Consider the following 27844-nt stretch of genomic DNA (forward strand, 5'->3'; position numbering starts at 1 on the left):
GGGAAAGAATATATTCTCCCGTTTAATTCCTAATTACAATAACCAACGACTAATTTTAGCCACTAATTGTAATGTCGAACGTCCTCGTAAATAGACCCGGTGCGTTGCTGCCTTTAGGAACGCTTAAATAACCCTCGTAAATTACGTTGAAAAATATACACCCGGTACGCATTTATACGGTAGACCGTGTAAATTAAAAGAGAGTATAAATCGAGATTAATATTTTCTTAGAGGGAATAAAAAAAAAGAAAAGAAAATGAAAAAGAATTTCTCCCGCATCCATCGAGCGAACAAGAAATTACCCAAAATAATTAAATAACAAATTAAAAAAGAAAAATATTCCATTTCACGTTTCATTTGTAATAAAATAAAGGAATGTAAATATTTATGATTATTCTCTTTTTCGTTCTTCTTATTCGTAACGTACAGTCATCGAGATTGAAAACAACCAACGTGTTACGTATTTTTCAACATAAAAATTTTATTCTCTTCGTTGACTGGTTCGACGGGTCTCGTTCGTGAAAAACGTAAAAACAACGCGGCTCTACCCTTTGCTCTTTCCATTCAACTGGTCAGAAGTCTAGCAGGAATAAAGAAACGAAATTCTGCTGTTCGACACTGTACGAGCTGATCTTTATAAAGGTCGTCGAAGCTAATTAATTTTTCATGCAAACTACGTCGTCGATCTCGAACGAGATTTCATGAATTACGTTTAATAAACCTGAATTTCCTATCTTTTTTTTTAAATCAACAGGTGGTAACAAAAGTACCTATGGTAAAAAAAAAAAAAAAATAATTTCAATTTGAAGGTTAAAATAATTAGTCCTTGTTACTCTAATTAGGAAACTGGAACTCGAGAACTTTTATCTTGTAAAAGCTTCATAATGGGCGAAATTTCAATTGAATGTTATAAAAATGAATTCCATAATGGTCAATTATTATTAATAAAATTATAATATTAAAATGAAGAAAAATCCTATAACGAAAGCAGAGCTCGGTAAGAAGTAAACACTAATCAGTTCTCTTAATCAGTTTTTAAACTATTTCTGTCTCTTAATTACAACACGTGGAAGTTACATAGCGGAATAATAAATTAATATTGAAATAATGACAGACTTGGCCATTACAGGAAATAGAACTTTGTTTAATTTTGCTGCATGGGTTAATCGAATTTAATATTATTTCATAATTAAAATTCAAACCAATGGGAATTATTAACACACATCAATTTAACATTATTTATAAACTGACGTTTTTCATTTTGTAACAATTCATTTTCTACTTTGATATTTTGTCGTAGAACCGATTACGTTTTTATCATTTCTCATATTACGTCTAATTTACATAAAAGGTAATGGCAAAGTGTCACTTTCTATTAGAAGTAGATATACGAGGTTCTCTTAATTAGAATTGTCGCGATACGAAACATCAAATTGTTATTCTTTTCTTTTTATAAAGAATCACGGTTTAAAAGGCAGTTTAAACATCGATTCGCTATATAGTCTATAGAGTTACTTCCCAGTTGGAATTCATAGAGTAGATGCTGTAAATATCACTTTATTGACGGGCAAACGCTTGCGGTAAATACTACTCGAGGCCGTGTCCTTGTGCAAAATGTTTCCGATGTTTTGCTAGCATTGCAGTAGGCTTCATCATCGCGATTACTATTATGCACTTTCAATTGTCCTTCGCGTATTATTATTATATTTTGTTTCAAAAACCTTGAATTAAATCAATGAAACCATCTTTCAAAGAAAATTATTATTCGTTCACAGAGCATGGGTCAGAAAAACTCAATTTTTAAATAATTAGTTGTACAAATTAATTGGATGCTCCCTAGTATCACGCTATTTTAATTACTATTTTAAATTAGAATATTTTCTCGCGTTTCTAGGTATTTGAAAACTGGCACGAGAGTATGATAACAGCAATTAATTTTCGATTAAAAAGAGAGCTTTAGAATTAATTTGCACAGTTAATATTTCACCTTAAAATAAATACGAATATGTCCTAAGGATATTGAAATAATTCATGAACAACTTCTTTATGAAATCTCAACTGACTCATGACTGTCGTTCCCGTACAATGCACCATGTTTGGCCGCGGTATGCTAATAATTAAAAACTTGATTATCAATTATACTCGGACAAGTTAGATGTTTTACTGAATGCACAATGTGTTTCTTTTAATCGCTACAGAGTTAATCTATTCTGATGTATCTGGAAATTATAATCGTTCGAAGCAATTGGAATACTTTTAATCGTTTATTGAAAGCGAGAACTGTTTATTGAATTACTGAAATGATAAAAGTATTAATTAATAGCAATTCAAATCGTACGATCTTAGAATTTTATGCTTTCTATAAACAAGACGACTATCGAAGTGAAAGTGACTATATTTAGAAAGATATATTAAAATTAGAATCATTAGTTTCGTATTTATTTTAATAAAATTCAAAAAAAAGGAGATTCTGAATACGTAATTCCTATTTTGAAACTAATACAAGTAGCAAACGGAGCAATTAAATACAGAGAACAGCTAGTGATAATTTTCACTAAAGCGTGTCTGATTACATGTCTGAATCTACTGTGACAGGAAACCTGCCACAGATGAGCCCTTAACTCAATTATATTTCACTTTACTGCTTCATACTTATTTCTATATTTCTCTTCCGCAAATATTTAATTTAATTAAATTTCTGACGTCAATAACCGGTAGTCTTCGTAATAATCAACGCATTAAAGTAATTAACATCGCTACTTTTTTTTTATGGTTTCTCGATAGCTGGAATCGGTGGGTAATCATTAAATGACTGTCCAAACAATTCTTTATTTCGGAACAGAATCTGGCAAACTGATAAGCAATGCAATTCGCAGTACATACCGCTGTTATCAACGGTATCATAATTCAATTGAAAAACATAGCCTGCTTAAAATAAATCATTAAAAGTGAACTGACGTAAAAGGAAGATTAGCGGTATTTAAAACGCTGCAAAGAAGACGTCAATGTATAATTAAAATCAGTGTGAATAATTTCTTCTTCTTTTTTCTATTCTACTTATAAAAAATACCATTTAGCAATTTTTATTATTGAGCAGCTCCGAGAAATGCTAAAGATCCTTGAATTCGATATCTGAATAACAGGAAAAAAGTCGATAAACAGATTCTCTTTCTAGAAAAAATAGTCCATTCGTTGCACATTTTAAATGCCTCAAAATCTCCTAATATTTCTTTTAAAAAAACCTGCTAATATCACGGAAAAACGCGGGATGATAACGGGACGAATCTAGTAACAGAGAACTCCATTCGCAGGATGTAACCATTTAAATATTTCAGTGAAAGTCTCACGAAATTCAGACGGTTCTAATTTTGTTATCGAGACGAGGCGCGGCAAACGGAGAAAGTAAATTGTTGGAACAGCCAGTCGGCAAATATGGAACTCAACAACACGAATGTTTAGCCGTTATACGTGGCTCTTTATTATTTTGAGAAACCGAATTGATATATCGAAGGTTTCGTTGTCGCGTCTGAACGAAGCTGCGATCAGTTTCCTTCAGAGGAACCTGTTAACCCTTTCGTCGCTATAGGAATCACCAGTGACAGCCTGAAATTGTCTATAAACGAATAATTCCTGAACGAATTTCGATATCTTAGACAGATAAATATATCACGTGTAACTTTTATCACGTTTTCCTGGAAACGCATATTTTGGAAGCCGTTTCCACGATCGTTCGGACAATTTTCAATATTTTTTTGTAACACGAAATTTTGTATCCGTGTAACTGATAAGATAATTTATCGCGAAGCGAGTCATTTTCTTGATTTTTTAATTTTCGGGGCTTTATCCTGAAGTTTCTTAGGTACTTCACGGTTCAACCTTATCTCGAAATTCATAAATAACATTAAAATTCATAATAAATATTGAAAACAATCGTGGTTTGCACAATGCGTATCGTAAGAACGCTTTATATTCCCAATGTTAATCTCTGCAATGGCAAAACAGTTTTGTTTTCTGATTAAATAATTTGCGCCGAAAAATTTGCGCATCGCAAATACCTGATAATTGAACAACAATTTATACGAACAAAATATTTCGATAAAATTTATCGAGATCTCGTTCATTTTTCATGGATCATACCGAATGATCGACTGACCCATTACAGTCGACTGTCCGAGGACAGTTAATACACATAGATAATAAACATAATGTCAACTGCTATCTGTGTTCGACTTGTCGGTATAGATTGCAAGGTTGAAGTAATATCGTGACCTTTGCAATCTCTCTGTGCTCCAGGCTTCGTGTAATTTGCACCGTTCAATCTTGCATTAATTTTGTAACTATCCGTGTGTTGTTCACGATACAATTGAAAAAAGAGAAATAACAATAACGAGTGGAAAAGAAACGAGGCGAAAGAAAAAAAAAATATATATCCACTTTAGATTGTCAGTATGCATAAAATTAATGTATCGTTTGCGTTCAAACAGCTTTCATTTTGTCGAAAACAAATATTATTATAATTGATAGCAAGAGATAATCGTACATAATTCATACGTAATGTTTAATTTACGTTGGTAATCTAGGGTTAAAGTAAACAATGCTTAATGGATATCGAACTTTTAACCGGATTATTAATTAAGCAGTATTTTATGAATCTAAAACGGAGCAATTTGAATAAAATTATAGTATAAATTCTTGTATTTTACCGTTTTTATAGTCGAGACAGGAATGATGCTGACATTGACTGACACAGTGATAGGTACACGTGTATGGTCAGACGCGTTAGAGCACTAATTACCAAGAATGCAATCGCATTATTTATTATTAATTTAAAATCAACGTCATTCAAAATTTACCTTTTTCAATAATCATTTGATTACAGAAAATTTGAGGTAGCTGTCACTTATGACTCTCGTGGTAATTAACACTAGACATTTAAAAAACAGAAGCCAAATATTCAAAATGGTACTTCTCTATACAAATTGAATACAAACGGCCTATGAAGCGTTCTATTGAAAACTTCTACTCCAATTATCTCTTAAGACTTAGGAGGAATTTTAATTCTAGCTACCTAAACTTCTGATGATTTTTATCGTTTTCTAAACCTAATTAATAAGCTTAATCTGAATAAATTTTTCCATCTTTTCCTCCCCCTCGATATTCATCACCCAAAATGAAATCCGAAGAATCTCTAAATCCCGCCAAATTCAATTTACCAAACGGCAGCGCCGAGGCAATTTTTTTCCCTAAGAACCCGCAAAGTGAGTAATAAATAATTTATCGAATAATAGGTATCGATTGGTAAACGGTGCAGAAACGGATGCTACATCGAAAGGGGGTTAACGTCACGCGCATATCCGTTCACCTTGACGGATCCTCCGAGCTTATCTCATTAATAGAACAACGAGTCTGACCTTGGACCAGGCAAATCCATGGTGGTGGATCGATGATGCGTCCTCTCGACAGTGCCGATGATCCCGCGATGAAGAGTTTGCTGTTGCGGATGCTGAGGGTGCAGGTATACCTGTTCCTGTTCCCTCCACATTGTTACTGACACTTTTAGAACGACTTCCGTGGTACGATATATCAGTGATTCCTTTCAATTGCGTACCGTACTAGTTCGCGTTTCGATCTTTAAATTCCGTTGCGCGTTTACAATGGAAATTCCGATTCGATAGATCATCGTCACCGATCGTACCGTGTTCCATCGATCGTTTAATAACACCGAACGAGGAGTTTCTCTTTAATCACTATCCCTTTTTTTTCCCCCGCCGCGAAACGAAACTGTGTCATTCAAACGAAGGATGAAACGTTCGAAACACTGGACTCGTCCTCGGCGTCGTTCGCCATATTGGAGAACCGATCGTCGGGCAAACAGCGAGAAATTCGACGTAGCGTTCGTGGCGCGTCTGTACGTTATCGGGCGACAACAACTCGGCGGCTTGTTTGTTGGGCGAATTAAAATTAGCCAGGTCGCCGCGCCGGTTAATCTCGCCCGTTCGATCGCTCGCTGGCTGCCTCGTTTCTTCGGGGACAGATAAAAAATGTCTTTATCTTCGTCGAATGGCGAGCAAACATTCGGCGGGATCAGTGGCAAGAGAGAAAACGAAGAACGGAGAGGGGAAAAAAATAAATGTCTTTAACTTTCGACGACCACGATGATCCGTTCCCTTATCCCGTCAAATTGTTACGTCAGTCCCTGTTGCACGTATTACGCACCGGTGATTAAGATGCGACGCGTTGCCGGCCTTGTCTTCGTTCAAGAAAATATGCTGAAACGTATCGTCCTTCGAAGACGCAACGATAGGTCAACCGAGCCTCGCATTCCTTCGTTCGAAGCACAAATTTATTGTTTCTTACGGGCGTAATAACGATTCGAAATGAACACGTTTTATGAAAACAGTGCGAGTCGAACGTCCACCTTGGTTCGCGTGGCTCGCGAGAATTCGTTCGTCGATCCGTTCGCCAGATTCCTCGACCTTGACACCGTGTTCTAGATGACGACGACGCAGCAGGAAATCCGTAACCCGCGCGGATCGCAGTGATCGCGAGAGGGCATCGATCGACGGCTACGATCAATAACATTCAACCGTGGCCCGTGATGCACAGGATGGACTCCTCCGCCTCCACCGCCTGCTCCTCGACGACCTTCCGTTACATCGTGTGATAAAGCGAGACCCGAGTCGCACGCAATGTTACTCCAACGAATCTTCGGCCTTGACACACTGCCCTAAATGTCTTTTAGAACGTAGAAAATACGCGTCGACTATGCATTCTTTATATAGGACACACGGTATACGTAGGCGTACTTTTATATTTTATTATTAAATGTCAGCTTCGAACGGTCCTCGAGTATATCCTTATTTATATTACGCGCACGGTATAATCCAGTTTCGTATTTGTTGGCACACGTCACAGTTTGTTAATGAACGACGTTTAATTGTCAATGACACGCTACAGCAACGGTTTTGAGCGTGGCTGTGTTGATTCGGAGCGAAAACACTTGCCAGAAATAGACGCGGGTACAACGAGACGCAACGCGCACGATAGTCGAACGCGAACTGCCGCCGTAGCGGTGCCCCCACTCCGCGCAACAGTCGCGCTCGCCCCCACCACTCCCACCGCGGAGGCGACGATCAATCGCCGCGCCGCTTACAACCTTCCAATCCTATCCGCGCTAAGAGCGCGCAGCATGATAACAGCACGGTTTTAGTAGGTGGATCCCTTTGTAACGCTGCTTCCAACTCGCGCGATAAGAAACGAATTTGCGCGCGAAAATTCGAGTACGCTTTTCCCGCGAAAAGAGAATCTTATCGGGTGCCTTTCGCTTCAAACATCATTGAAACTATTTAATACCTACTTTATTATCTCTGTGTTAATTATTCTGCTACGCGAGCGTATGTTGAAATATTTCAACGATTCTCCAACGCAGAAATAAATACAAATCGGACGAAGTATAGTAGAACCTTGAGAATAATTTAATAGAGAAAAAGTTGCATTCTTACCCGTACGAGATCGTCGTTTCCGGCACGGATGTAGAAGACAACGCGCCACCATCGTCCTCGTCCACGTCATCCTTCATTTTTTAAATTTTTCCTGAAACACGATTAAACAAATAATGTAATTACCTTGATGAATTATTATTTCTGTTTCTTATTTTCTCTCTCTCGAGTCACCTCGTCATTCTTTGCAAATATTTTGCCGAGTGTAAAGCGAGGTAAAAAAACGATAATACTTTCAATAGCAGACAAGGAGAAAGGACACGTTCAACAGAAGACCACGATGACACCCGATTGATTGATAAGGTAAATAAATGATGCGCAAAGATACCGATAAAACTACTGTGAGAAATAACATACGTCGTATGCAGTATAATGACAGCTTGACGTGTAGTCGGTTGAATAAAAGATTCTGCTACAATGTCCATAGAAATCGTAGCACGAAACAACGCCGAGAATGCTATGAAATATCAGCCATGCCTCACGAGTAAAATCCATGACTCAATACAAAGAATTCAAACAACTCGAAGCTCTTCGATAAATCGTTCGAAACTACGGTGAAACGGTGACGATGCTCGAGGATAATCTATCGAGTTTGCCTGATACTTTTCTCTCAACAGCAACCAAGTTACATTCAAAGGATTCGAATAAACTGAGTAACTTCGACAGATGTAACTTCTTATCATGAAGTTACATATTTCATGAAGACGATGTGTTATATTTCGCGATGATCAATCAAATTCTAATCTTGAAGCAGTAGGAATAACCGATGATTCAATACCACGAATAATTGAAAGAAATTGATTTAATAAAATTTTAACACTTGCAATCTATGACTTTTGAAATCCTAAGAAGCTCTCAAACGAACAATGCATATTGTCAATATTATTGAATACGTGAAAGAACAGATTGACGTATTATTATTTCAAATATTGATGAGCTGGTTCGATGAAAGGCAAAATATTTGTAAGTGTTGACAAAATATTGACGATAGATATAATAATGGTTGCACAAGCTTTCCTTTAATGAGTCATTGTTGAAATTGAGTGCATTGTTCAGCTGTTGTTTAAAAAGTCTGTACACTCGTTTCTTGCAAACTTAAAATTTCAAGTTGATGCGGTAAAAGTGAAATTACAAAATCGATTATTTAGCATCTTAATTGAAGCGTAATTTCATTTACACGAACTACTGTTTCTATGTCGGATTAAGCATCTTGCTAGTCAACCCGCTTAATCACCCTGGCAATTATTAATTATACAGTCTCGACGCAGCGTACGAAATCCCGTTTCTGTTCGGTGTAATTTAGCCGGCGACGTTAAATAGACACTGACAATGTTCATCGATGCAGGGTAATCGAAGTAATTCGAGATACGTACGTGCTCACGAATGAGTTTACATCGCGTGGGTCGATTGCGTATTCTCCTGGATAACAACGCTGATTCGAAACAATCAGCTGATGCAGCTTGGGATCAACAGAGCTTTTGATTTCCACGAACCTGCAATCCCGTTACACGGTATACGATTCAGGATAAACTTGCAGAATATCAACGATGCACGTGGAACTTCACACTTAGGAACAATTATCCTTTTATTTTCTAATTGAAGATGGCAATTATGATTAGCATGATAATTAAAAAATAAGAAGGAAAAAGGAAAGAAAGAGCATGGTGCTTAGAGTTCATTATAAAATGGTACTCTAATGAGGATAATTATCCACTGATAAGATAAAGTAATTTTCCTAATGTATATTTAATAAAGTAGAAACTCATTCGAGCATCGATTCCGAGACATTTTTGTGAAATTGTGCAGAGTGAAACCTTCTCTTTATCAAGCCACATTGATAAGGGTGTACTTTATGGAGTATCGACTTCCGTTACAGTCCTCGAAACACTTCTACCACAATAGTTCTCTTTATCCATTATTTTTGACACTCTGAAACTCCTCTATCCTTCAATTTCGAGGATTGATAAATAATTTTCTATTCAAACAGCGTCATTCGTATCACGATAATAATTTGTGTGTCGATATCTACAACTTCTCTGACGTTATTATTATTATTATAGATTTACTGAATTATGCGGTAAATACGTGAAAAAAAAATCAATTTCTCTGTCTCACTTTGACCCGAGAAGGAAAAAAGTTTACTGCCCATTTTAGCGTGGTTGCGACGAGTTTCAGATTCAAACGCGACGAATTTGCATTTGACGAATGACAAATAAATAGAAAAAGTACGTACACGCGCGTACTTTGGACGCATAAAAGAAACGAAAGCAAAAGGGAGCGGAGTGGCGTTGGTTTGCAAGTAGATACTCGATAAAAATTCTGATACCATCAGTGGTCCAACCATCGAATACAGATATCGATTGAGAGTTCGAATCTTATTGAATGGAACAGCAAGGGTTCTTGATGCTTTCAGAATGTTCGATGTTCATACGTCCACTAACATTCGTACAGATTTCTATGTATGCATACATAGTTTCCCTCGTTGGAGGAAGAAAAAAAAATTCCCAAAGGTCAAGAATCTATCATTTCGACGAAATTAAGAATAAATATCCTTTAATAAAATAATTTGTGTAATTAGTTTCGAACCCTCAGCACTCAGCTTTTTGTAGAACTAAATTTCATTTTGGGATGTATGTTAATTAGAGCGGAGAATATTTTATATTTTTCTTTCTTTAAATGACTTTATATGTATATGTAGCATGTACCAAGAAGCTGGCGTCAGGTAGGTCTGTGTTGATATACCGGGTCGACGACATGGCTCTACTATCACCAGGTTCCGCTGCGTGCGCGGTATACGACAGAACCGATAAGATGACGAGAGGTAACCAACGTGCGATGCACTCGCTTTCAACCACTTCCAGCAATGATGGACAACCATGAATAAGAGTAGCTCTATTTTCGATGGAACTTTTCCTACCCTCGCTCGTAAAGAACAAAGACATCCTCCTTTAATCCTTAAATAACAGAGCCTGGGTGAATCGTGCCGCAAATTACAAGAAAATTTACAGGGAATAATTTTAAAGGAACGGTGAAATGCGAAATTAAATGAAATTAAAATTCTGGCTCTCTCCATTGTCCGCCATCCGATGGTTAATGAAAGGCAGCTTAGGTTGCATCTACTGTGTTATATTCCAAAGGGATGCTTTGTTAACCCTTCTAGTATAGAGCTGATAATTGACATAAGATTTCCAATTTTCCCCAATGGAACAGCATACCTATGCCGTTAGAAACGTGTCATCCTGGTCACAGAAATGCACCCTTAGACTTTTTGCTGAGTGTACATATCCGGCCGCGATACTTCGGAATACCTGAGAGAGTATTACGGTTGCATAGCGGAGGTTTCGTTAAAATTACGAAGAGCCAGAAACGGGCGGGGTAGCAGAATATCGAGCGAGGGAAAGAAACAAAGAAAATACTAAAACCCAGTGTGTGCATGTGGTTGTGGTCGCCGGTAATATCCAACCGTCTAGACACTAGACTCTCTTTGTTCATTCCGGGGGCTGATTTTCGGGGGTTGTTGCTGGTCGAGCGTAGGGTAAAACGTAAGCACGAACGGAGGAATGCACGAGTCAACCGGGGAGGAAAAGAGGAATAGATAGAAAGGGAGGAGGGTTACACGAGGATAACCCCTGAAGAAGTATGCATGTGTTTTAGGTCTGCCCGACGATCGACACGTTCGTGATCAACGACGACGAAACTGTGGGCCGTGTCGGTGCACGCGCGACCGCCCGTCGTTTTTCAGTCTTCTTTTCTCGAGTAGCGACGCTCAGTTAACGATGCTCACCTAACCAATTGACTTTACTTTCCCGTCTCTTTCACGTCCGACCGCTACTCGTTCAACCGTGCCAATATTATTACCTTCTATCATGGCCGATTTTCAAAATTTCGAACTTTAACATAAAACTATGACAGAGAATAACACTTACAACGCGTCAGTTTAAAGTTTCAAGAAAATTTCTACCTAATTACATCATTGATATTTTTTACGTGAAATGGCTGGTTTATAATTAGAACAAGACAGAAATGAATTTTGGAGAACGTAAAGTCATAAATGGCACTTATGGCACATCAATTTAAAGCTTAAAGTTCGACTAAAATGACTATATAAACGTTTCATCAATGTACCTCAAATGAAGATTTACAAATATTTTGAAATCCAAGAACCAGCGATACGCATCCACCAAGTATTTAAACTGTCCACCATGAAAAAATTCACCGATCTATCTCATCGAAAAACACAGAACAAAGTTTCTAATATACAGGGTAATACCAAAGATTCAATTTTCACGAGTGCACGCGTTCATCTGCGTGCAAAGAACTTTCTTTCTCCGTGCGAGTATCGTTAAGCGCCGGTAACATTCCTTCGCGGAAATATAATCGCGAAAGTTCGCGGGCACTTCATAGATATCGCGGAGGATTTCAAGTATATATATACACGTGTATCTGTCTATGTACATCGGGAAGAAGTGGAATGAAGAAGATCAGAGGAGAGGCAAGACAGAAGCAGAGTCCTTTGCCCCTGAAGCACGGGGCAGGATGTACACGTGGCTTACCATGGAGCATTATCTAGAGCGATATACCGAATGTTGAAGGACGAATCTTCGTTAATCTTATTCGTTCCTCTACAAAAACAATGACCGAACATGTTTCCTTCGTTCGATCACACGGTATACACTGTGCAGATGCGATTTGCACTAAAAGTCATGGCTCATGTTATCAAGACAATGAGATATTTTTCTTTTTTTAACACTAGAACTACCGACGTTTGGTGCACACTTATTTTTAAGTTGAAAATAATAGAAAAATAAAATGAAACATAATTTAATATATACGTTCATTCTTTAGCTCGATAACAGCCAAAATACATTTCAACAAAAATTATAAATAAAATTAATAATTTAAAAGAAACTGGAAACCAATCATTCTGACCCCTTTGGTAGTTCTAGTATTAATATTGTCGTACAATTTAATCCTCTACATTCTTAATTTTTTTTAAATGAAAAATGCTATGTATTGGAACTGTGTTTAAATCGACAAAGGGGTACAAAGGGTTGATGGTATTAGAAATCATAATTTTAATCACTTATTCATAAAAGGTACAGATGGTAAATGATTCGCTACATTTATCAGAAGTAAGGAGATGAAAGGAAAATGATATCAAAGTTAAAGACAATCGTTGAACAATGAAAATAAAGCGAGTCCAGAGGGTAGACGGTAAGATTTTGCAACTGGACGAATTTGTATCGTTAAAAATAGATTCGCGTTTTGAAAGAGCCGGGCCCGGTGAAGATCGTCACCGTACAATTTCTGTTACTCGGTTTCAATGCATTATATCCGGTTTGCGTTTTGCGGGACGCCCACGCGGTGAAATCAATGGTGAATTAGCTTCTTAGAAAAGGGATGCTATTCAAAGATTCGTTGAATTATTTCGCGAATGCGTACATACGCTGCACGTCAACACACACGTGCGATTATATGAATCAAACGGTGCAATTCACTTCTCGGATAAATATTCGAACCGTTTATCACATAATATTCAAATAATGAATATAAATTTTTCTTTCCACTTGACTAAATTGCAGCCTTCGATAAAATCTACTTAAAATTTATGAAAATTCAATTGAATAAATTAAAATTTTACCAACCAATTATTTATATCTATGAAAATCTTGTTCGCTTCGCCTGATACTAAATTTCCAATGTCAGTGAACGCGTTAAAAATGCAAACAGTGAACAGCGTGCACAAATTAGAGTAAAATTGTGCGCAACTAGTTTGCAATTTACGTAACATGTAACTCGTTATCTTATCCGTTGCAGTAAACAAGTTGCTACACTATTGCAATTCGTGTAAAGAAATTCAAAGAAATATCCCTTGTCAGCGTAACGACAACGCGGTAAAAATGTCTAGCCGATATCTATGGAAAAGAAAGAAAAACACGGAGCGAAAGAGATATTTATCGATCACGTAAAACCGCGTAATTTATATGATACATTGCGCATTACATGCACGATGTTGCATTTCTCAAATTACTCGTTTATCCCGCGATTTGTCGCAATCTCGTGTTCCTTCTAAGTTAAAAACGTTCCACGGCGGTAGATATTTCAGGCGCGTCAATGGTTCGCATCGCATTAGGTGTAAAATGAAAGAAATGAAAGAAATTTCAGATATCCGATCTGGAGTTAATGGTTTAAACTTGAAAAAATATTTTCCCGCGCTTTTGTGAATTGGAAAACTGATGCGAGAATGTGATAACAATAAAAATTACTTCAATAATAAATTCTCAATTTATTATTCCTATTTTTTAATTATACATTAAAGTTTATATCCAACGATTCAAAATTACTGACACGCGTGGTCGTCAGGGAAAACACGGGATAAAGGGTTAATGGCCCTGTGTTTTAGCGCAAAATGCAAGGTACGAATCGAGCCGACAGGTACGAAGGGATCGCGTTGAACCGAACCTTTTGGTCGTTGTCCTGGAACGATATTTCATTGGTTCGTAGCCGCACCTGCGGCAGGTGCAGTTCCAAAGAAAAATAAGAAATTCACGAACAGCTTTTGCGGATTTGACTAGCGCGTAAGAATGACCGGAGTATCGTTGAACCCGATCACCCTCGAGGTATTAAAATCGCTGCTTTTTTTTAATATCCATCGATTCGTGTTAACAAGTTCCTTTCTTAATTAACCACCCTGTTTCTCATCGAAAATTGGAATTTGTCTAATTAACAGCGGTTTTATTGCAATGAATTTAGGATATAATGAGACATGCAAATTAGTTTCAATTTGAGAACGAAATTAAAACTTCCAACTATGATTGAAATTTAATTAACATAAATTTTGTATATCTCCACCTATATCTTTTTCACGTCCTTAAAGGCTAAACTTTCGCGTCACGCATTCGTTGCAAGATACAATGAGACATTAAATTCTATTTTAACTCTGTATTACGTTTAATGTATGCACAATTAAACAATGGTAATTACGGAAGAAAATATGATGTAATATTCAAATTGAATTGAAGGAAGATGGTCCAGCGCCAAAGTCCTAATTACGTATTTAATTATAATATTATTCAGTTTCAATTTGTCAATGTATCATGAAAATTACATTTTGTTAACATATTTTTATTATCAATATTTACGAGTGCATACGAAACAAGTAGTAATAAGAAATGACAGAAATTACTGATTTACTTATCTATGTCATAGACATTAATAATAGAAGGCAAATTAGTTTATTCGAGAGGGGTCAAGATAATGGGAAAGTTCCGACTGATTAACATAATGTCCAGTGTCCTTCACGAGTTAATAGGAAGTTAATTGAGCAGCCTACAGCTGGAGGAACCGAGCTGGAAAATCTAGCAAGAAAACAGAGTAGGATGTAAATGTCACCGAGTAAAGGATCCTTGAAGTTTAATAAAATTACAGCTCAAATTTACCTAATTACCTAACAACTTCTTTTTATGAAAACTTCCTCGTTATAACTTCACTATGAAACGAATATATTTCACCTAATTAATTCCAAATTTTTAAAGGATATCTAACAAGATTCAAATAAAATAATAAAAAGATAGAGAGTACCGATGAGCTAATATATCAACCCCTACGACCTAACAAAAACTTCACTAAATATAAATTGTCATAACTTTCGAGTCGAATGGAAGGTGGCCCAAACAAGTGACGAGTTAACTCAGCACACCTTGTAAACAAGTCAAGAAGATTCATTGTCCAATAAATAAAAAGTTGAACATTTTCCAAAGCAGACGGTATCGTTAGGAAATTATATATGTACGACGTCGGTATACCGTGTTGAACGATGTAACAAAGATATTCTTGCGAGCTGCAGCATCTCTTGCATGCAATGCCAGGAATAAATATTACCCGGTCAACCATTTACCCACGTCACTCGCTTGACCTAGTTTAATCCACGACCATCCTTCTGTACTAATTAGGTAGTTACGTCCGGCTTTAATACTGGCCACTACGACTCTATGACGCCTGCTAAACGTGATGCTGAAAGTGAGAACGTATGAAAGAATGAAGAAAAAAACACGCCTTTGAGCGATTCTTCGTCGCGAACCCCTTTTACTATCGTACAGGTAATTCATCACTTTTCATCAGAGTAATCCTCCTCATGAATGAACAAGATGACCATCAACTTTATTAGAATTTTTTCTTTATTTCCAAAATTCTTATGGTTTTATGGTTCAACTAATTAAAGGCTTATTTAACAATTTCAATATCATGATGGGCGGGATATTTTCTAACTTTGTTTGCAAAATTTTATTTTATTTTTTTTTTTAATATGAGACTTCACTAGATCCCATTTGTAACAGAACTGTTCAACACTGAATATTATTTTTAGTACATGCTGTGGGTTATTCTACTGACGAATTATTAATAAATGTCAGTCTATTTCCGATTAGTACCGATCGTGACCCAGATAATAGTAGCCGCAAATGCTTATCCCATCCAAACTGTGTCAATCTTCATTGGTTATTCATTTGTTAATTTGTATCGAGATCAGGACCTTATTGCTATGAAATCTTATTATACGAAAAAGGGGTAGTGTTCTGCCCAAGGTCTCATCAATTAAGTTAACAATTTAATTTGAAAAAATTTTACTGTAGCTGTGTTTGTAATATCTCATTTGATGCTCTATAAAAAAGTTTTATGCTTGATAAAAAATTATTAAAGTACTTTTGTCGAAAAATAATTGGTTCAAAAGATATCTCAGGGAGAGATAAAGAAACTTTTATAATATGGAAAAAAAATTGGAATTTTATATTTCCCTTGATGTCAATCTCTACGTATTGTTATTTTCTACAAAAAATTACTGAAATAATTGGGTCGAAAATTGAATAGTTAAAAAGATATCTTAGGGAGAGACTAGTGGTCTCTCCTTGGGATATTTGTTGAACTAATCAATTTTCGACCCACGTATTTCAGTAATTTTTTGTAGAAAATAATATGCAGTGAATGATGTCAAGGCAAATATAAAATTAAAAAAAAATTTTCTTAGGAAAATATAGGGAGAGACTTGGGATCTCTCCCCAAGATATCTTTTGAATTAATCAATTTTCGACCCAAGTGCCTTATTATCTTTTTGTACAGAATAAAAGGACATTTATTGATGTATAACACGACCAACGAATTCCAATCGACAAATGAAATTGTACAATTACATAAAAAAATAAAAATTAAATAAATTTTAGATTTATAGCTTGACCCAGTGCATGAGACACCCTGTATACCCAGCAGCCTTGTCATAATTACGTGGTCGATTGAATGGTAATGACATTTCTCACAATTACGTTTGAAGGAAGTCGAGTGAAGCGAATTGACCCTGAATTCATCATACCACGGTCAAAACAAAGAAGCGAATGGTTTTAAGAATTCCAACAATACATAGTAAATTACCAATCCTACAGGTAGAAATATTTTTACTCGGTACACGTTGCATATTGCGCATTTTGTACGTTACGTATTACTTGAGACCACATTTATGGACGTGGTGATTGAAGTTGTTATATAATTATGCAATTAATATAAAATTGAAAGTACGAGAAAAAACCTTGAAATTTTGGTAATTAGATTATCCGAGGATGATTTAAAATCTCTCAATCGTGTAGACTTATCAAAATTTTGGAATAAGAGAAATTAAATGAACAAAAATTCAATTTATAATAGAATAATTGCCCGTGATCCGAGGGTTAATGAACGAAAATAATAGAAGACAGGTGTGTATTTTTTTATTTAAAGTCCACCAGGCTTTTCTTTGAGTATTTATTAACCAAGGTTAAATATTCGTTGAAATAATGCCAGACTATGTTAGTACCGATGTTGCTGGACAGTTCAAAGACCTCCAGCGTACGTATAGTTATTTTGAATAGTAATTTTAGTTTCTAAAAAAAAATTGCGAGAAAATGCTATTCGAAAGAATACCAATATGGTTGATTTCTGAACATTTAAAATGTGACCCGAAATTATGACATGAAAGTATCATAAAATATTATTTGTAGCATATCAATTTAGAGTTTAATGTTTGAAAAGAGTAATTGTACAAGCCCTTTATTGATGATCTTAATATAAAATGACTGGTTGCCAGTTATAGCGAATAATACTTAATTTTGAAACTCATACAGTCTGACACGAAATCATGACATAAAAGTACCATAAAATTTCATTTATGGAACATCAATTTAAAGCTGAAAGTTTAATGAAAATTACTACATAAAGATATCATGAATTTACAATTCAGTACTGTCCATTAAATTAAAAGTTATATTGAAGTGATAATGACATCGTTATTCGTATTAATATTAATATCCTCTCTTCATTTTTCATTTTTTTAATTATCATCTCTAATTAGGATGACGACATGCAACAATTACACAGTACATTAAAAAAAAAAAACTGAACAGTGAATAAATGCCTAAAATTAAAAGGGCCCTGCATTTAAAAACAAGAAGAAAAAAAGAAAAGATTAATCATGAATATCTCAAACGGTGACCTCTATCGTCAGAACGTATGTGGGTAATGGGACGAGTTTAGCCAATTAACAACTGTTTTATCGACAGGGTAAATCCTGGGGCAATGACCTCGTTGTTGAGGAGCGTTTGACCTATATATCACTTATGTATCCAGCATGCCTACACGTGTATAACTCGTGTTCTATTATTTCTAACTATCATTACGTGTAATTAAGCCCTTTTATATTTTCTAACATTCCTCTCGAATTCTTTTATCACAACAAGATTCGTCGATAATAAATTTCACGCATCATACATATTGTAGATAAAAAGAAAATACAATGACGTTTTAATATTTCATCGAGTTAAGAAAAATGTATTATTGTAGCCGTGTGTTTATTCGTAACTGATAACAATGATATTATCTATACAACAAGTCAAACACGTACTAGATCAAGAAACAATTAATTTTAGGAACGAACAAAAGATGTGAACAGATATTCACGGCCATTGCCAAAGAGAAGTCGCTTTAAATAGCTAACCCAAGGGGGCATACCTTTTTAACTCAGGTCAATAACACACGATTGATCACGTTGTTTGCGTACAACAAACATAATTATTATCGATAGAAAAATACAAATGCTCGAATTATCTCTTATCTTATTATCGAAAAATTCTCAACTGAAAAAATTTCCAATCGCATTTCACCGTCGTATTTGATTGAATAATTATAACACAATGCCCTATTGAAATACACCGAACAATTAATATCGTTCTATTATATTCTAATTCGATTCGAAGGCAACTAAACCGAGAAGGTCGAAAGAGGGCAACATCCTAAGAGTCAATGTCCTGTTGATGACAACAGGGAACACACCCGAATCAGGTCATAAACGATTCACTATTCTACTTTAATATGTACAACATCTACTAACGTAACTCGCTAAAAACATTACGTATTACATAATGATTGTCTCAAATGAAAGTAAACTAATGTTAGAGAAATGTTGTTCGAATGTTTAAAGGGTGTTTTTTTGAGAGTTGCTTACCTGCCACCTCGAGGGTACTGCCAATTATGCGTCTCGTGGGACGACAATCCAACACGAAAAAAAAAATCCGATTCAGCCACGATGGGCTGTTATTTTCGTCACAAAACACTCCACATGTTATCATACGGCATTCCACGCTCTCATTCGAATAGTGTTTCTTTCACTTGAACGAAAGATCGCCGCAAACAAACGTGCTTCACACAAAATTCACCTTCGTACTCGGCGCAATGCCGCCATATTTCCTGTTGTCCCGACTGTTCGGCCACAGTAGTTCCACGACCTATATAAACAGCATCAAGTTAGGCATACCCGAAACATATTTTCAACACCGCGACCCCCAGCGCCAACTGGCGGAGATTTATAGGCACGAATTCAAAAATCAAACGTCATACGATAAGAACTATAATACAAAGTACTTGAATTTTGTAAATTGTATCTTTATTATGTTAATTGAATGCTTTAAAATAAAGTTTTTCGTCATTCTGTGAATTGCAATAACATTTGATACAAGTAATTATTTTTTTTTTCATTCTTAATTAAACTGTTACAGGTACTTAATTTGTGTTATAGTAGAAGAGAGTAATATATTGTTGTAAAGTTACTAATGTAATAAACTGAAAATATTTGGCGAACTTTGAGTTTAAATACTTTTAATTTAATATTACCGCCTGGTTATAAAATGATACCCTCTGTGCCATCTAACGGTTGGCGGAAAAACTAAAGAGATCGAAAATTGTCTTGATAGTTTTGGACAATGACTACTGATCTATAAAGACTAGAGGTAGAACGAGTGCCATCTGCTCTATTTTAGTATAAAAATATGAAACACTTTGTACTGCAACAGTCCAACGCACGGTAAAAGCAGATAGCTTCGAATTTCATGTTTCTATAATTCAGCACAGTGAGTTTAGGTATTAAATAAGGGGTTGGAAGATCGAGGGATCCTTTCGAAAAAAAGAAAAATAAATATGAAAAACATTCAATGACAGCGAAAAAAAAAATTGTAATTTTCTACTTCACTAATTTTCCTGCTAATCGTTAGATGGTGCCAGTAGCACTATTTTAAAACCTTGCTATAATATAAAATTAAAAAAACGTTTAAAAATAAGATTAATACGTTTATTATCACCTAAATAATTTATTTGCAAGCATATGATATTTTCTTTCCTTATTATATAAGTTAAATAATTATAGCACGTTAGACAAAAATAGAAACTTTAACAGAAGTAGTCATGTCATCGAAGGAGTAGTGCAATACTAAAAGAGCGGCAATTAACACTTATTTAACGAACGAATATATTAAAGCAGCATGCAAGATAATGGCAAATATTTCCTCGAACATAACAATCATGCGCTATAAATATTTTCTGTATATAATTTCAGCTTCATTGTTCACTTTGAAATTCAAATTCTAATCATCGGTATAATATTATTGTAATTATAATTTCGATTCGTATCCAATATTCATTCAAGTAATATTCGTTTCGTTTCTAATATTTTCCCATAAAAAATTGATTACTTATTGTTGAGGGTGGGAAACAATGAACACGATCTCCTAACCGGAAATAATTTATTTCGGAAGCTCCGGCGCGGAATGATTTATCGGTTACCATAGTTTTTATAATTATAATTATCCCCGCGAAGCGATGAATTCCAAAAAGTAGTTATATCTTGCTTCCCTGTACCAGATTATTACATTTGCACGAATATACAAACTTACATGATTTTTGACACATTGGATTCCCCAAAAATCGACTCAGAACCACGTTTTTATTAGCGTATTTCCAAAAAATAATTATTATTACGATTCCGGACCTCTTATAAATTTTAACTTACAAAAGATCTCTTCTCATGCTTACTCGATAAATAATAAATCGTTGCATTCCAAGAACTTAATTACATAAAGGGCAGGAATAAAGTAAATCCTGAAGAAAATCCTCTTACCTTTACTTCGTTCCTCTTCCTCTCCCGTTACGATATTATTCCCAGATTTGGCGGGGGTATGTACCTACCGTTGGATTACATTTCCCTTTTATGTACAACGGTAATTACTTGAATCGATGATTTTTCCGAACGAGCGGTACATAATCCAGCCGAGACATTTCCATCGGGATCGTTCGTGATCGTGATATGCATTTCTTAACGAACGTCATCCGAACGCCATAATTCCTTCGAGGTGGACAGTTAACACGCATTCAAGCGATGACTTTTTTTTTTTTCTAACAGTCGATGATCTTATTGGTCACCAGCCAGGCAGGCCTCCGGTACGTGATATTGTGGCAATCTTATTTGAATTGTTAATACGGGATGAAAAAATCGCGACACGCCAATGGGTGTGCACGATTCACATGATCGTGAACCGATAATTATTACCAGACTAAGATCACCTGTTCCTTATTATGCACTGTTTACCGGTATTTTCATATCGTTACACTTTTTTTGCCTTTTCATTACATCAACATCAGAACAACCAAACCCATCAAACCGACTTATCTCAGACTTCTTGTTTTCATTATAAGAACTATTGAAGTTTCATTGTTTATTAGTTTATGTGATTTATTTTTAATTAAAAAATGGGTGTGTATCCAAAGTTGGCTGTTATAGTGTTAATTATGGAAAATTTAATCGATGGCAAATTTTGATAAAAAATTGAAACGAATATGCCAATTCTAATGATTAATTAAGGGAAAGTGTTAATAGAATTTAATTTAGTTTAAATTAGTCATCTTCAACTATTTTAGATCGCAGATTGAAGAAAAATTATTGATCTATTTCTACGTCGCAATGCAAGTTCCATTAACGTTAAATTGTTTTTGTTACAATTTTTTAATCAAGAATTTTCCACACCTGTATTTACATAACACCTTTTTCTGATTTCTTCTCGTCAAACGTAACGGTAAAACACGATCATTTAACTTTGGAACATCCTATATGTGATCTTGATACAATTCAATGTGTTCGAAGTGCATAATAAATGTTATTCGCCCTTGACAAGCGACTTCTCTGTGATGACAAAAAGTGTGATCATTTCAGAACGTGAATATTCCATTGCGTTGCCACGGTGTTATTAAACACCGAAGATTTATTCATTTTGTTACATATTATCGCCGATGGATGCATAAACAAAATTAATTAACGTAAGAGTAGATTTTTATTTCTTAGCAATATTGTAAGCTACCATGTTAAGATAAATTCATTTATACCAAACTTAGTAGTTAAAAAATTAGGTTCGCCGTGTAATCAGAAAATGATCTATGATCTATGAAGAGGAATAATTAAAATTTTCTATGTTAAATTTTGTGATTGTATAATAAATATATGAACTCCTGTTTCTATCGTTACACTGCAATATAATTAAAAAAAAAATTTGTTTGCTGAATCAAGGGTTAATAAACTATAATAAAAATAATATTATATAAGAATGAAAATCGTGATAATTTGCAAATTCTTTTTTAGAATTACCTCTAAAGGAGTTAACTGCTTGATATCACTATCTCCTCTAGATTTAAAGATGATTATATATAATTAAGCAATCATTTTCGTTGTTCTCTGGTATAATAGGAATGCATATCGTGAATGGGTTCGTTCGTCACGAGTCTAAACATAGAACGAAAATCAGGGATAATAAATTACCAGCACGTGAGAGAACTTCACACGGAAGAACGACGGCTTTATGATGGATATCGTTAAAACCATACCCTTGTTGTATGTAGAATTACGACGATATATCTATATAGAGAGAAAGAGAAAACAGAGACACGTACAATGTAAGAGTGCTCTTAACGAGTACACGCAGTAACCTTTCACGATGATTCAGCAAATTGGTCATTCAAATTCTGAATCGTATCATATTAAGTCGAATGAACCTAAATCGAATGAAACGTTAGAACTATACCACTCATGATTTGATAATTAAATCATATTCCTAAATTAACTATTATAGCGTATCATAATTAACACCTATGACATATATAAATTTAATAGTTTATAGAAAATATGGAAAGGATACTGAAAATTTCATTTAATATTTGTAATAAGTGAAATTAATAAATGTTAATTTGGCAAGTTCTAATTACAAGATATAATCGCCTCAAATTGTCCTAAAAATTAGATTTTCTTTTTTTTTTTTTAATATCTTTAACTAATAATAATAAATAACAGTTATTTTTATTGCGGGATATAGTTGTTTCTATTTGCCATCACTGATTCCCATGAAAATCAATAGAGTGTTCTGATAATTATTTTTACACAATATATTTAGAAACGAATTTCAGAGGATCCCTGATTGATTGGAAAACGAATGAAAACGTAGTAATACGTGACGAAATATAAGTGGCAGGTAATGGTGTAAACGCGACTAGATAAAAATCTAGCCTTGTATCGCAGGTGTGGTCTAGCATAGTGTGATTTTTACATCGGTATCGCGTCGCTGTAATATGAGTAATAACGACTTTATCGCTCAACTACTGCTCGTTATCAGGAATAATTCAGAAACTGTGCAAGGTGCCGTTCAACTCGACCGTACCATGTATGAATTTCTTTCCTCTATTTTTCAATGATTTTACTTACTGATAAATGAATCGATAGACAAGTACGAATGAAAATGTGGAAACTTTTTGATAGTGATTAAGATTATTACTGTTATGGAAAATTAATTATCTGAATTTCTAAATAGCGGAGGAAAGATTTGGAGAAAAGAAAGAAGGAAACTATGTGGCGCAATAATATTGCCCTTGTTCTATATTGTTTCTTTGAACAGTTTGCATTCAACCTCGGACAAAAGTGGAGGCCAAACATCGATAGAAGGGGGGAAAGCATTGTCTACAATGTTGAAACTCTGTGCAGTCGTAGACAAATGATGTAAATAAATACAGTCTGTTGGAAAAGACTGAGTGAGTATTCAATTTCCTATGCACTTCTTAATACCAATAATTATTGGTAGAAATTAATTAATCCTCGAACAATGGAGCTTGGAAAGAGTTTCGTTTAAAAACTAAAATTAAGAGAATGAAAAAATAAGATGAAATACGAGAATTGGGGCTTTCTCCATGGTCCGCCATCCGAGGGTTGATGAATATTTATACTGAATCATTGGTTTAAAAATGTATAATCATTATAAAAATATTTTGAAAGTGGTGCTATTGATAATTAGCAATCACATCGTTGAATAATAAAATAATTAGAAATGATTTATAAGAACATTTTTTAAATATTATTCAAATTATAAGTAAATACGACACGTCCTGTTTTGATGGATCTAAACGAATACGATGGTGATCCTTGATATAATAATTAATAATTAATTAAGCTGTTTGTTTACCATAGGAATTTAGGTACATAGATCCTCCCACACGAGAGTGTACGGGGATAGTTGTAATAGATGCTGTATACGTCGAGGTCATTGATTATGTAAAGCACACGACAAAAACGATCATTCAGTATCAAGAAACGGGTATTTAAATGCTGTCAATTAATCATTCTAACTCATAATAACAAATAACGTATACCCGATTAATTGGTCGTTTAGTACAATTTATTCATTAATTATTATCGATCATATTGATTTCTTGTCAAAGAAGCAACTTGTTTTATATACAATTATGAGTGAAATTTGATTATAAATTAATTATTGAACAAAGACATCTTCTAATCCTTGCATAAACATTTAACGTACGTAATTAATTCTAAAGAACAATAAGAAACATCATGATAATTATTGTCTATCATTATTATCAGAAGATTCACGATCAATTTTCCCATAAGTTGTGTTTATGATTTGTTGGTTTATTCATCGACATCATTCATGGTGATTCAACGAGTGTAAACGAAACAAAACAAAACGAAAATTCACGATGGAAGAAAAACCTGGAACCGAGTAATTAATTACGTTAATTACGAATATTTAATTATTCAAATAATACAGATGTGCATTTCAAAAAGCGTTTGTTGTGATTTCTTTTTTTATTATCATTTAAGAAAAATAGATAAATATTTTTTTCTGAAATGTTCTGTTTTTAAAAGAATATTTCATTTAATAAATTTGATGTTTACAAGAGCGAGAACAGGTGGATAGGATAAATGTGCAGGATACGTATTCCTTGTTGATAATTCTGGTACGGATGTAGGCGTGGAGAGTATAAGTCAAGGACGTTTTACTCTAGAAAGCCTGCATCTTTGTGTTCTTAGCGCTCTACAGTAGCCATCTCGATGTGTATGGCAATTATCGTTTGTATACTTTCGATCGAACCTTCTCAAGAATTAACTACAAGAACAATTAATAATGAAGATAATTGATTCTGAAAAAGTTGCGTTAAATCCATAGCAGGAGAATTCATGGAATACTGTATTAATTAACGGATCTAATCGTGATGAAACGATTGCAATAGAGGAACTAATTAAAAATACAAACCGATGCTGGCAGTTTGTTCAGACAATGGTTAACGCTTGAATACCTGGGGGGTCGCTGGTGATCAGCATCGCTAATTCGATATAATTGAATTATCGAGAGAAGAAAAATTAGCTGAATAATAATTAAAATGCACTCCTTCTAATTAACCACTCTTGTGTGAAAAACAAACTTGTACACTATTTATACAAATAAGAAAATTATATTATTAATTTTCGTTTGTATAGCTTCCTTGCGATATTATTTTCTGAATTTGTGAATAGTATGCTAATTTGAAGTGATTCAGAATCATTTAGCTTTCCAATGCAACTAGGAACTTGGAAAGCGAACCCACCGGCCGATACCGTGGATGATAAAAATTTCAATCGCAATTCTAATTTCCCAATTTGTAAGAAAATAATAATGCATTATCAGTTAGTAAATCATAAACGAGGCTAAAGTGAAAATCTCCCGGTGATTTTTCAACAGAGAAACTCGTCGTTGTTCGGTTTCAACCTCGACCTCAAGTTCGACGGAACAGCAACTTTTATTTTCACCTGATTTCGTTTCGTCAAGGCAAAGGCAAATTTTCAGATTTCTCTTTTTGTTTTTTCACTCGTGAATATGGAACACTTCTTTCATAAAACGAACGATTTTCGAGCTAAGAAAATAATTATAACAGCCGCTGATATAATGACCCTGTTAGGGGTAATTTTTTCATCCCATTATTAGAGACATCATTTCTTTTACGGTTTCTCAAACTCGTTCCTCGAATGTATTGCACTAAAATTTCAGCTATACGAGCAATTTATCTTTTTTAACGTTTCACATTAGCATTTTGCGAATGATTGCAATCATTACGCGAGGATAAAGTTACAATCGGAAAACGCATTGGTTTTTGCGCTTTAAATTCCGTGCATTTTTCTCTGCTGAACTATCGTAGATTACTGGGTTGCATAATCGTGTGGTTATCGTAATTAGTAACCGATTTCTTGTCTCTGGACATCATCCAATTTCTCGTTACGATTTGTACGATTTAATAATTGTTACACAATCGAAATTACCAGCCGATATTTCTTTGTCTTTTTACTGAATATTCTTGTATGTTTTAGTTGAAATATCTTTTCAAAATTCTTCTAATTCTAAAATATGACAATTGTTACGTTAGATTTTTGTCATTAGTATAACTATATTTCATTGATTAATTTTTTTAACTGAAACTTTGAAAAATCCTCCAAGTGTTTGAAGGAAAGAATTGCGTGGAAAGAAGGGTGGCGCGGGTGAAAGCACGTCCTTGTCATCTAACGAGACTTCTAATACACTTCATTACAGTCACAGCAATTCCTCGCGATTAACTTCCAGTCAAAGTCAATTGAGCGTTGAAAAAGGCAGGAAGCTGTCATTCGGCTTTGTCAAAAAATGGAAAAATACAAAGAGGACGTTCATTTGCTCAAGGTTCGCACGCGAGCATCCTCATTTTCTTTTCAGTTCGAGGTTAGAAGAATTCATTTGATATGGTAAACTTCACTTTCATTATTTTGATCATTTTTATGAAGAATACTAAAAAGTCTAAGAAAGAAGACGATAAGCAAAGATTCAGTGATCCCGTTTCCTCTTTGAACCATCATTCACCATGGCGATACTCGGCGATACTTCAAGACGTGTCAACCTCGATCAGATCGAGTGCCAACGTCGGAGATGTGCAAAATGATGAAATTGTTACGAGTAATGGTAACTCGGACAAGAACATCGAAACCTCTTGGAGGTCTCTCTGTAGAATGGAGCTCGTCAAAGTTGCACTACGGAAGCAATGCAAGAGATAGTGTCCCTAATCGAACCCTAAATTTTGACCCTCTTGTCCGAATATGAGCCCTGATTTTAATTAATTAGGCTGCAAATTTCTGTCCCTTCACTGGGAATTTTTCTTAACTTCCTACTGATCCACTGGGAATATTCCACAACTCTCCTACTGGTAACTGGAAATATTCCCCAACTCCTCTACTGGTTCATTGAGAATTTTTCCTACCTCCTGATGGACGTCATTCATTTTTCAAGAAAGTCAAATATAAGAAACCGAGTTAAAGGTTTGAGGAGAATAAAAAATAATTTGACGAATTTTTGATTCTGAGAAGAACGGGAATCCTTGCCAACATTCCTGCTTCCTCTTATGGTACTAGGAATTATTATTCCATATTATTATGAGTAAATAGCGTTTTATGCTATTTTTAAGTATAATATTTTTCTTCTTGATGCTAAATGATGGTTAGGATGTAATAGCAGGAATTTATTATTTTATGGATTTCAGCTATTCGTTTTATTTTAATCTAGGATTGGCTTGACGTTTCAAGGAATATAATAGAGAATATCATTAATTAATGACGAGAGAATTATTTGCACTTCGAACGGAAAAAGATTCAATGATTTAGATCGATTCATTAC

General features: G+C 34.8%; 1 protein-coding gene across 2 annotated transcripts in view; it reads right to left on the bottom strand.

Annotated features, from left to right (window-relative positions):
* Positions 1-19283, bottom strand: part of LOC114876900 (neuronal PAS domain-containing protein 2-like) — a 61040-nt gene extending 41757 nt beyond the window's left edge. Inside the window, exons 1-2 of one of the 2 annotated variants that reach the window (XM_029188814.2) lie at positions 19021-19283; positions 7503-7593 (exon numbers count right to left, since the gene is read on the bottom strand). In XM_029188814.2, the coding sequence (XP_029044647.1) occupies positions 7503-7579 (77 nt within the window). In that variant the 5' untranslated portion in view covers positions 7580-7593; positions 19021-19283. Of the gene's footprint in view, positions 1-5411; positions 7068-7502; positions 7594-19020 lie in introns of those variants that run through there. The other variant, XM_029188813.2, reaches the window with a different exon arrangement.
* Positions 19284-27844: the final 8561 nt, after the last annotated feature.

Source organism: Osmia bicornis, chromosome 5 (genome assembly GCF_907164935.1).
Source record: "Osmia bicornis bicornis chromosome 5, iOsmBic2.1, whole genome shotgun sequence".
NCBI classification, from domain to species: domain Eukaryota; kingdom Metazoa; phylum Arthropoda; class Insecta; order Hymenoptera; family Megachilidae; genus Osmia; species Osmia bicornis.